Below are 12,256 nucleotides of genomic sequence, written 5' to 3'. Positions count from 1 at the left end.
AATGACTGCCAGTGCCGGGTAAATTATAAATTCAGAAATGTCAGTCTGGCCCCTGGCATTGTCAGGTATGGATGCCCGGCCCCTGGCATTGTCAGGTATGGCAGCCTGTTCTCTGGCATTTGTCGGGAATGGATCCCTGGCCCCTGACATTATCAGGTATGGCAGCCTGTTCCCTGGCATTGTCGGGTATGGCAGCCCGGCCCCAGGCATTGTCTGTTCCCTGGCACTGTCCGGGGGTCACCTATGGCGGCCTTTCAGTCAGTGCCGGTTGCCATGGCTCCCCTGTCAGCCCCATGCAGGGATGTGAGGAGTAGATGCAGGGATGTGAGGAGTAGATGGAGGAGCTGTCTGCAGACCGCCGGCCCGGAGTCCCCGGTGTGCTCGGCATTCTCAGGTCACAGCTGACCCCCCCGGAGCGCACAGGTTGCCGGGCCGTACATCAGCAGGCGCCACCTCTTTCCCCGGCTGCTGTCACACGGGAGGAAGCTCCGGCCACACCTCCCGCCGCCCGCCTGCCCTCCCCGGTGCCGCCTGCTTGTCACCGAGCCCGCTGCAAGTGGCAGTCCGCAGCAGCATCGCCCTCCTCGGCACCATGGCAGAGCAGACGGAGTCCCCGGTGCACGGACAGCAGCAGATCGGATGGCCAATCTGCAAGGAAAGCTACGACCTGGAGGAGGTGATCGGTCAGTGGCTTCCTTGTATGTCAGGTTGTCAGGTAGCAGGACATGGGGCCTACCGGCATCCTCCCTCCCCCTCCCCGCACAGCTGGCACTGCAGTGATGCTGCACATTGCAAATCCCCATTTCCTCCGATCAGGGGAAAGTTCCTGACCATTGCATCACCTTGCAGCAGCTGACTTTTCTGCTGTCACTCTGCAGGTCCCTTTAAGATCACACCTACTACACCCAATTGTGTGTCCTGGACACCCGGATCTGCAGATTGTATCCTGATCCCATGTCCTGGATCTACATCACAGGGGATCCTGCCATCCATGGCCAAGGAGGGGCTGCCTGGGTACAATGTACCCTTTACCCGCACTTCTTGCTGCTGCTTCTAGCTCTGGGGCTTTTGAGGTTTTGTGTTGGGCTGCAATCAATGTAAAGCTAAAACTTTTTCTTGGATACACAAGAGTTAAAAATGTGCCACCTAGATCTCATCAGGGAGATTTCCCTGCACTTCCTGCCCTGTAGATTCAACAGGAAGAGGAGATCCAGTCTTGGGCAGTTGTCACCAGAACAAGTTACCCCATTCATCCTGTTCTGAGGGCAACTCAAATTTTTGTCCTTGCGTTCCTGGTGATTGGGGCAGTTTGAGAGAAGTGACTCTCCCCAGTGGTAATATTAAACCTCAAGTTACTATTACCCATTGGTTGCCTAAATTTGCAGGAAGAGCACCAAACCAATGGTCCAAGATGGTTTAATTGTTCCAATTCTGTGCTACAGCCCACACATTTTGGGGAACAGAACAATTCCACTTCACCGGGGTCTGAATACAATTTAGGAAAGGACCCACATGGTAAATCGAGCAATAGATATATTCGGAGGTCGGTGTTATTGGGGCTCAGTTTTGGTGTTAGATGTTGATTGGTTTGGTGCTCTTTTTAAATATTTCGTCCTTCTGGAATTTTCTTCCTGATGTCCCAGTTCATGGCACCTTCATAGGTGAGTGGTCTTACCTTTGTGCCCCGGGGATAGGACTATTCAAGACCAATTATGGATCACCAATAATTGTTGTTCTGGAAGAATAACCTATTTCCCTAGCAAAAATAACAGACTGTTATTCTGTAAGTTTTCTTTCTAAATCTAAAAAAAAAGTTTTGTTTATATTTATTATTAGAGTATTGGAGAAGTTTATTGGCAGTGAGGACTTCATTCTCCTGGTCATGGTCACCAGTGCTAGACGTCACATTCCGCTGGACTTGTTCTGTAATGGTGAAGAAGTTGACGTCCATTTCAATGTGACCAGGGGTAGATGGGACTTTTTATCTTGAGTTCTGCCCGAAAACCGCTTTCCTTTTTTTCCCTTTCCAAGACATTTGTTAGAAAATAGGCCACGAGCTGATTGGACTGCATGTGCACCGATGAGTTTTGGGGTTGTGTAACTGTGGTATGCATGAATGGGAATCACATAACCAACGGCTGCTTGATAAATGAAGGAATAAGATGATGGTCTGGAAAAAGAATCTGTGGTGGGTCATGGCTAGAGGTGGCCATCATGTGCACCATGTTGGGTTATGGTTAGAGTAGGGCAAGCTGAGCGGTAAGGTGGCCATTGTAGGCAAGTTGTGTCATAACAAGAGAAGGGCAAACTAAGAGCTAAAGTAGCCATCATGTGTTGGGTCATGGCTAGAGGAGTCTAAACTTAGGAGCTAAGGCTTCCATCACATGCAAGTTGTCCCACTGGGGTTTTACAACAAAGTGGAGTTTCCATGGAGTTCCTCCCCTGACAACAAAAAGTCAATGAGAATCCTGTCAATGTCTAACATGGCAACCTGCTGGCTTTCAATCCCTGGTTATATTTTATCACCACCCTGGTAGCCTTGATAAGTCTTTTTAAACTTTATTTTTTCAAAAATCTAGTTTTTAATGTAAGTTTTTATACCTAACTCCTGAATCTGCCCAATGATGTCCTTGTCCTTGACAAGGGTTACCACATTACAGCAAGGGCCGATTGCTTGTTTATGCCAGGGGGCTGCAAAAAAAAAAATTACTTTCTCCCTTGCTCCAGCAGGCTCCTCTCCCTTGAGCTGTCCATTGCAGGGGTAATGTAATCCTGTACAATAAAGGGCCAGTAGTCCTGCATTGTAAATGGAGGTAGCTGAGGGCCTGTCCACAACCAGAGAGCTGGATGACATTAAACCCACATCAGGTGAGGATGGCAAGTTTCTTCTTTATCTGCCCCTTAGATGTAAAAGAGCATTTAACCCCTGCCATGCCGGGGTAGCCCCACTGCAGGTGAAGTTTTGGCAGTTCTTGGAGTTCAGCATTGAGTAATGGGTCCAGCAAGTTTTCATTAAGCATTGGTGAAGGTTTCAGCCAAGCATAATCAGCCTTGTTAAAGCTTTGAAGTGATCTTCTACTTTATCTGGGAGATGTTAACGACTGATGATGATCATGGGAGTTCTGGTTGGCATTATTAATAGGCTGTTAGCAGGCTTTTAACAAGTAGTGCCGAAGCCTGCCTTTTGGTTGTTTAAAGAGACAGTCATTATTTTCTATATGATCTGCATTTACAATGTTCAAGCTGGAGGGTGCATTAAAGTATTCCAGAAACGTATTTATAGCTGGATGAAAGCTTACTGCGCACTTCGTATATATGAGACCAAATGGTATGGCAACTCTGATCTAAAGTTTTGTATTAATTTTTTATTGTTTATGGCTTACTTGCTCACCAAGTTTTATTTTTTGGAACTCCAGTAGTTAGAACCCTTTTCTAGAGGTCCCAATTTCATCTGCTCATCCATTGCTCAATCATTGTCTTGCTGTTTTGGGTCTTTGTATTTTGCAGAAATTGCAGTAGGACTAATGCGACTAAACCAGACACAATTACTGGATGATTCAACTTTCCAGTACTGACCTGGAACATGACTATTGTCACGTGTACTGACCCTTTCCACTATTATGTTATAAACGTTTGTAAACTTTTTTTTCTTTCTCTGAGTGAAGGAGTGACTCTCTGATAAGGTAAACCACAGATTTAAAATTGCTGTAGTATTTAGAAGCTGACATCTTGCTGATAAGAACTTTCTGCTGGTTGGCTGCTGACTTAAAATTTTAACCCCTTCAGCATTTAAAGTAGGGAAGTTATTTAAAATAAAGACCCGAAGAGCAATATAAAGATTCTACATGTTTCCCATTTATCACATATCACACCTAGCACTGTGTTACCTATGTGGACATCTTCTTGGCTATCACTGCAGAAACTAGCGAACTATAACATAGATAGCTATTTTTACAATGATTTACAGCAGACTGTCCCAGCCTTTTTACCCCTTAAAATAATTTCTAGGTTTTAAGAATTTGTTTAGGGGTTATTGACAAAAAGTGTTTTGCAATGATGGTGATTGTGAAGAATGCCCTTCTTATAGTCATGGTCTTAATGCCACCCTTATAGACAGCTAAAAAGATCAGTAATGTGTTACTGATGTGTTCAGCCAAGTTGTGTTAGACCTGGAACTATGCAGGCACCATCCAATAGGAAGACAGTCAACAGCTCGGCGATCGAGAAATAATGGGAGCGCAAACCTCCTGAGATCGAGAATGAATGCCTAGGCAATTGAGAATGAATGGGAGCGCATTTCCTCCCGGGATACCTACGTCACACATCCTGGGAGACTCTTGGGTGCTCCTTCTGCCCATGTCCGAGCATCTCGGGCATGTGCAGAAGGAGCATTTTCCCGCAAAGAGAAAAATTTGCTGATCTCACGGATGCGCAATGAGATCGGCAAGTGTTTTTTCCATCCTACGTCACCCGATCTCACGCCTGGGTCGGGTGACGTAAGAGGAAGAAGAGGAAAAGATGCTCGGGGATGGATGCCGGGACGACGTGGGACCCGATGCAAGACACCTCCGGATGGATCAGACTGCTCTGTGGGATTTAAGGTAAGTGTATTTCTTTTTTTTAGGCAGTTTTCAGTTTAGTTCCTCTTTAAGGAACCCCCTATGAAACCCTGGATGAGAATGGCTGATCTGTAATGTTTCTGGATTTGGTTGGAGCAGGGCGAGATGGATCCTTAACAAATCAAGTATTTTAGTCCTCATTGGGAAGATTCAACCCTCCACTTGTACAGCTGTCATCAAAATAGAAATTTAAAGAACGTATTAGTAAATACAGAGCTTAGTTTATTTGTAATCTGCTTTGATCTCAACTTTTATTTTTAAGCATTGCAGATGTGTACACTGTAACCTGTTCATTAGCATTCTGTGTATCATTATTAGCATGTATTTTGATATATTGCTTCTGTGTTACTGGTTTTATACCCTGAAGGCTGATAGGCCAGAGACGGCTATATTTAGCTGGCTTGTTGTATACATGGTTGTAAAGTTGTATGTATTTGAATTCTGTACTCGCCTTCTTCTGCAATCTGATATGCTCATGCAGAAATATAGGATAAAAGCTTTTTGTCTATCATAGTATATTTACAAGTGAGCACACAATTGCAAAGATTTAGCATTATTCTAGTATTACCTACTGTGGATTACCAGCTGGTTTGTAATTTTCCACTCTGTGCATGGAAATACACCCACCAGTCGTTCTTTGTAAAATATGGTTAAAGGCAAATTCCAGGTGAGCATGAGAATAAGGCATTTACAGTATACCTGTCTCTAGCAAGCCTTGCTCAGCAGGAATGACGGAGTGACCGGCACCCTTCTTCATCTTTTAATTACTGATTAGTAAATGCCCAAAATATTTGCCTATTTTGTGGTCATAGGACATTCCAGATATCAAGTCTTTTATCATATTTGCTGCAGGAGATTTTCAGGTGTCCTTGTTACTGTCTATGTGACATGGACACATTCCAGGGTGGGGACCTCAGAAAACTGCTGTGGTGTGATGACGAAGAACAACATCTCCGTGAACCTTGGGGAGTATAAAAGAGCAGTGTTTATTTTGAAAAAGCTCTGCGGAATCAGTGGGAGGGAGAAATGAGAGGGGATTGTCATGCTCAGAGGTGGACCTGTCACAAAGCTTGGCCAACCCAACAAAACATTAAGAATTACTTAATTTATAAGCTAATGTTACTGCAAGCTGAAACAATCAGATCAACAGATATAGACAGATGGTCTCCCAGGAGCCTCATATAGGGATTTCCCTAGCCCCTTTTAGCCAGGCACATTACCTAGCACTTTCCACCTGGCTGTTTAGGTGGTTGCTGAAAAGTTAGATCACAACAAATGGCTTGCCACCCGCCTACATCTTCTTCCCACCCGCCTTAAATTACTGAGGAGAATACTGCTCGTAGTTGGCAATATAGAACTGTTTGAGATTTGTGGTTGACAGCATCAGTCTACAGTAGTCTCAAACCCCATCCCAACCGCTTGGTAACCCTTTTGTTCATGAGTCCCCAGCTATAGCGGATTGTAGTGCAGTTCCAGAAAGTTGCTCTTCCTCCTCTGGAAAAAGAAATGCACTGCAACTGTTTGCTGTCCCTGGTGTATAGCACTAGTGTGCTTTATGTCTGGGAACGGCTAACTGCATGGTCAACATGAGAACTATAGAGGTCCATAGGAGCTGTCCCTGACACTTAGAGAAGGCCCTAATTTAGCAGTGTGTGTTAAGATGCTTTGCATCAAGTTCATTCAATGGAAATGAATAATTTGTAAATTGCCTGAATGCCTAAAACAGTTTAGTCTTGCTGCACGCCCCATCATTGGCATCAATTGCAGTTATATCCCGTGGCACTTGTAAGTTTGTTGACTGAACATTACTAAACATAATGTAAATTTACTACATTAAAGATCAAGGCTCAATTGCTAAAACCTTGTTTAGGCTTTGACATGTGGTTGTTTTGAATCTTTCATTAAAATACCCTCTGGTCATGTCATAAATATTTTGGTTTAGGCACTGCATACTATGGTATAATATTTTTTATTTTTTTCACCCTTTGACATTTTCTTCTGTTGGAGACATCAAGCATTCTTATATTTGAATTTTATTGAAAATCCCAAACAAACAAATATACATTCACACACAATACCAAAACGTGTAATAAGCATATCATATCTAATTACATACATCAAAATACATAAAATAGGTAGCCTTTTTGACGCATGTTGCAAAGGCATATTGTCACTATCAGAAAGGCTATCTGTTAGCAATGACCTGCAGTGAATAAGAGTTCATTATTGACCACAGAATTTTTTTTTAAGCTGTGTGGGAAGAAGCTATAGGCTTGTTTCGTGATCCAACTTTTCAGTAACCACCCAAAAATAGCCAAGTGGTTACTGAGTCCCGGGTGGTATGTCCAGTTAAAGGGGCTGGGGGAGAACACTGGAGTTGTCAGGAAGTGACTAAATGAAATCCCCAATTTTGAGATAGAAGTATACTGCAAACTGTAGTTATCAAAATTCCCAGTTGGTGCTTTAAATGTTTTAGACGGCACATTGATCAATAGATGGGCTCAGAAAGTAATGTGGGAAAGGGGCATCTCAACATTTATGGCAAAGTTAATCTTTTCATATAATTCGGGATCTCCTTAACAAAGTTTATTGGCTTATAAACAAAGGTAAAAAAAGAAGGCTTCTTTATTACTATCGTTGTGTTTTGAAAGCATTTGAATTAAGTGTGGCACACTTTGCTTCAGGATACAATAAAACTAAAATACTGAAACTCATATTCTTATCAAGCAAATTTATTTTGCCTCATACATATTTGTTGGATACTCAACACTTCTCAAATCATCATTATTGTTAAGATCTTAAAAACTGCTTTTGTTGGTGGAAAATGCTTGTTCACATGGGGCAGTTTGCAGGTGGTTACACAGCTTTGTAGTCACCTGTCCTAACCTTAGCTAGAGCTAGTAGTAAGTGCTTGCCTGGTCCTAGCTAACCCTGGGGGCTAGCACTTAGCCTCCAAATGATTGAGAGTGGTCTCCCATAATTCAAGGTTGCCAACTGCCTAAGTGTACAAGTGCATACTTTGTTTGGCTATGCTTTGAATCCTTTTCTACTGCCTCTAGCTCTGCCATAAATAAAAAAAAAAATATTTGCCCGGAGTTGTAAGAGCTTGGCAAATAAAATGCTTGAAAAATATTTGAATGGTCCATGATGGTCCCCTCCTTTGAGAATGCTAGCTGCTTGAGTGTCAGGCTGATCCAAAGGGCCCTGAAGCTAGTCATGCCAGCCAAAGAACAACCATTTGCTTCAGGGACCCACAGTGGCAGGCTATATATTCTTTTTGTTTTTAAATATCTTTTTTTATTGAAGGCAAGACAATAAAAAATAAATACAGTAAAAAAGAAAACAGTGCAAATAAGACATACCATACAATCAAGTCCAGAGTACAAAAGCAAGAAATACAAATTGTAACAGGCCCCAAAAAGACCCTAACATAAATAACATTACAGCAGACATGAAATACATCCCAAAATATTGTCTCTGCCCCTTAATTTTTTTAATTTTTTGTAAAAGTGACCAAATATACATAAGAATTTGAGAGATAACCAGGGGACAAAACCAAGTCCAAAAAAAAAGAAAACTAAGGTATAACCTTGAACAATTGGTAGACTGTTCTCTCTATCTTCCCAGAAATCGCTTTACAGAAAAAAGATATAGGAGAAAATAGAATTTTTAGATTCTTTAGATTTCTGCCCTTACATCAAACAAATCTCTAACTAGTCGCTCCCAGCCTATATATTCCATTGAGAGTCTTTTCTTGTAGAGCATCCTAATACCAGTAGTACATTTTATTGCTAACATTTGCTGTCCCTAATTAGCTGGTAATGTGACCTATAGCCTAATTAGACTGAGTCATGCTATTTAAATGAGATGTTCTTGTAATGACAATAGACCTGTTCACAGGATCTACTAATCAATACAAGGAAGTTGCTGTCACAGCACAAGGAATACATTGCTGTGTCTGGCTTATTTAATAAAGTAATGAACAGTACAGATGACTTTCAAGCCTTGTAATCCAGCAGCCAATCAGATTAGACATGGGACTAGGTGTACGCAAGGTTTCAGGCTAAGAAACAAGTTAACACTAGCATTGGTTTGTGTTAAATTTTACTCTCATTTTGAATAGCTTTTTCCTGATTTTGACTTTTTTGTGTGATGCTGATGATAGCTTTCTACTTTCTCCGGGCTGGACAAACGTCAGAAGCCCTCGTGTTTTTTCAGTGTTGCACATTCCTTTACTTTTATCTCTTTTTGTTGTCTTCTGCATGTTATGAGGGTGTGTGTGTGTTGTGTTGTGTTGAACCCAAAGATAGCTTCCACTGCAGCCTAAAATGATCTATACTCCCTTTTACTTGATTTGGTGCCCTTCTACAGCCTATTTCTGGAGTAACCTCAACAAAATAACCAACTGACTTGGTAAAGAATGGTTCAACATCTCATATATATATAGTGTGTAGGTTTGTAACCTTCAGCCCATATTTATTGTACAGTGCTGTGTGTTATGATGCCACATAGCTACAGGACTATATACCCTGCATTAATATTATGGGAATCCCCAAAGTCCTAGTCTTGTAAGGTAAGTACTCTAGTTTGCCTTGACCTGAATGTTTGACTTGTGTTTTGGTTTGCAGTGTGTATTATTGTATGTTATTTTATGTTGTTATAAACAAAATATTGACTGTTCTCCTAGAGTGTTTCCAGATCAGTGCTGAACTGGTTATTATGTTCTAGGTGTTATTTGTTTAATGGCAGCAAAAAAATCCTAGTAAATCATGCTGTGTGTGTGTTGTAAGGAAGTTTGGTTTCCCCTATTTTCTATATAACTTTTTTTTATATATCTATTTACCTGCATTAGAGTTTCTAGGGACAAAGTTGTATAGACATTTGGTGTTAGACAGACAGCATAAAGGGGATGTAATGTCCAATGTGTATATTTTATAGTAAAAACCTAGGATAATTTTATTATAGTATTTTTTTTATAATACATTTAACAGTAAGTGTTTATACTTTATCAATATGCATACAGCAAAAATAAGGTGAATAACGATTTACTGGAGGGGAGTTCTATCTTCATGAGGGATATACAAACTTTTGATTGTACTGATTACCAGTATATGCCCAAAACGGAGGGTGCGTCCTATTGCTAAAGGGCAGAGGAGAACGCTAAAAGGGTGTTCATCACTGAAATCTTGGGCCTGATAAATTTAAGCTCTCCAAGGCTGGAGAAAATAGACTATCATGGAAGCATCTGGGTGATTGAGCAAACCTGGAACGGATTTCCTAAAAATCATTGGCTAATATTTGGTCAATTGTGGACCAGATCCACTCCAGGCTAACTGGATCACCTAGGTTCCTCCATTATAGTCTATTTTCTCTAGTCTTGGAGAGCTTTAATAAATCAGGCCCACTGTATAGTTATTCTTTTGGGAAATGTCAGATTTTGGATGTACACTTTATTTGACTATTTTTATGCTGAGATATAGAACTGAAGGGTTCACTTGCTAGCCTTAAACATCAGTATTCACATAAATGAGTATGTCATTTTTAATCCCTGCACACTCCTGATCCTTACATGTTAAATTTATTTACATTGTGCGGATAACATATATTAAAAAGGACAATATATTACTCTTTGCTAATTTATGCTTGATTTTCAATAGCCGGTGTATAAGGGGAAGCTACAACATAAGAAAGGAGGAAGTTTCGGTTAGTGGTGTTTTATAGTGAAATATGTTGGTGGTAGGAAGTGGTGGTTGTGTTGCGGTATGTTCTGGGTCTGCCTGATCATTTCCTTATCATGAATCTTGTTTTTACCGACAGCCCTGCAAGTTTTCTGCATTTAACATTTTTACAAATATCTGTGTAACAGGTTTAGAGTGGTTAAACAAAAAACTTTAGAAAACAATATTGATTTGAGTAGCTAATAAAAAACTTGATAAGTGAAAGGGTTCTTGCTCAAGTTTGCTACTGGAGTCCCTTATTGGGATATATTCCAGTTGTGATGACCAGTAATTCCATGCTTCAGTCAACTATTTGAAATGGGCAAATAAAAAGAACTTTTTTTTAAGCTGGGTAGGAAGAAGCTGTAGGCGTGTGGCAGATCCTGTCTTGTGACCCAACGCTTCAGTAAGCACCCAAAAACAACCCGACTGTTACTGAAAAGTGCCGGGTGGTGGTCCCGACTAAAAGGGGCTGGGGAGAACACTAATAACCCACCAGGCAAGAAAAAAATAATGTTTATATAGCTCAACAGCTCAAGCTGAAATTTACACATACAGCCGTGTGAGTAAAAACAGCAACATGTTCCTTATTGGATAGCATTGGTTCTAGCAATATATTAGCTTTACATGCATTTAATTTTTTAAATTGACTCACCTGTTCCTCTTTTATTGCAATGACGATGTCATTCAAAGATCATTCAGTTCTGACAGCTACAGGGAAGGTGGGGATGGCCAGGTATCTTTTGATTGAAGAAGACAGTGATCAGGCAGGTAAGTATTGTATGCTTTATTGCAGAAGGAACATTACCTGTCTCGTTCTGCAATATAGACCTGCCTGATCAACTTTAGTTCCATTTTAGGGTTTAATTTTTCTTTACTCTTCTTTATAAGTTTGCTTCAGTTTATAGTGGTCTGTGGGTATTTGTTTAGCACAGCTCACTAAAGGTTAGGGACTGGACTTTGACTCGACCATTGCAACACCATATTTTTCAGACATTCTGTTGTAGATTTCCTGGTGTGCTTGAGATCATTGTCCGGTTGCATGAACCAATTTCAGCCAAGTTTTAGCTGTGGCGCCGATGACCTCACATTTGACTTTAGAATACGTTGGTATACAGTGACATTTTTTGGTCTACTCAATGAACCTAATTTATTAAAGCTCTCAATGGCTGAAGGATACACTTTAATCAGTGGAACTGGGTGATCTAGCAAACTGGAATGGATCTGGTCCAGGGTTGAAATCAATTCCAGGCTTGCTGGATCACCCAGCTTCACTGCTGAAAGTGTATTCTTTCCAGCCTTGGAGAGCTTTAATAAATCAGGTCCAATGACTGCAGGTCTTGTGGCTGCAAAACAAGCCCAAATTATCACCCCTCCACAACTGTGCTTGACAATTGATATTAGGTTTTAATCTATATGCTGTTTTTGCTAAACATGGCACTGTGTATTACAGCCATCTGACCAAAGGACCTTTATTCTAGAAGTCAGTTCAAATGTACCTTTGCAAACCTAAGCTGTGCTGCCATGTTCTTTTTTTTTAGGCAGAAGAGGGTTTATGAGGCTATGACATTGGAGTGAATTCGGTAGGACATCCACTCCTTGGATGATTCATTTGTTTTGAATGATTTCCAATTGTGCGTCAGACAACTCCTCATACAATGACCTTAAAACCCTTTCTAGAGTGACAGGCAACAACAATTGCCTCTCTAGGACCATTGCTGATGTCTTTTTTTCTTTGGCATTGTGTCAACACACACCTACCTGATTGGTCCAGACCGGCAAATTGCCAAAACATCTGCTTTTATGGAGATAGTCACACTTGCTGAATATCATTTAATCTAGTTCATGTGATTGGCCACATTTGGCTGCTACATACCTCCCTAATACATGTGGAAGTGGTAATGGGTGTACTTAATTTTT

The 12,256-nt window shown here is 41.1% G+C and overlaps 1 protein-coding gene across 2 annotated transcripts in view; it reads left to right on the top strand.

The window, feature by feature from the left end:
* Positions 1 to 332: 332 nt before the first annotated feature.
* Positions 333 to 12,256, top strand: part of STK39 (serine/threonine kinase 39) — a 180,619-nt gene continuing 168,695 nt past the window's right edge. Inside the window, exon 1 of one of the 2 annotated variants that reach the window (XM_072418290.1) lies at positions 333 to 683. In XM_072418290.1, the coding sequence (XP_072274391.1) occupies positions 593 to 683 (91 nt within the window). In that variant the 5' untranslated portion in view covers positions 333 to 592. The remainder of the gene's footprint in view (positions 684 to 12,256) is intronic. The other variant, XM_072418289.1, reaches the window with a different exon arrangement.

This window comes from Pyxicephalus adspersus, chromosome 7 (assembly GCF_032062135.1).
Source record: "Pyxicephalus adspersus chromosome 7, UCB_Pads_2.0, whole genome shotgun sequence".
In the NCBI taxonomy this organism is placed as follows: domain Eukaryota; kingdom Metazoa; phylum Chordata; class Amphibia; order Anura; family Pyxicephalidae; genus Pyxicephalus; species Pyxicephalus adspersus.
Note: the sequence above shows the minus strand (reverse complement) of the source record. Positions and strands in the feature narration are given on the sequence as shown.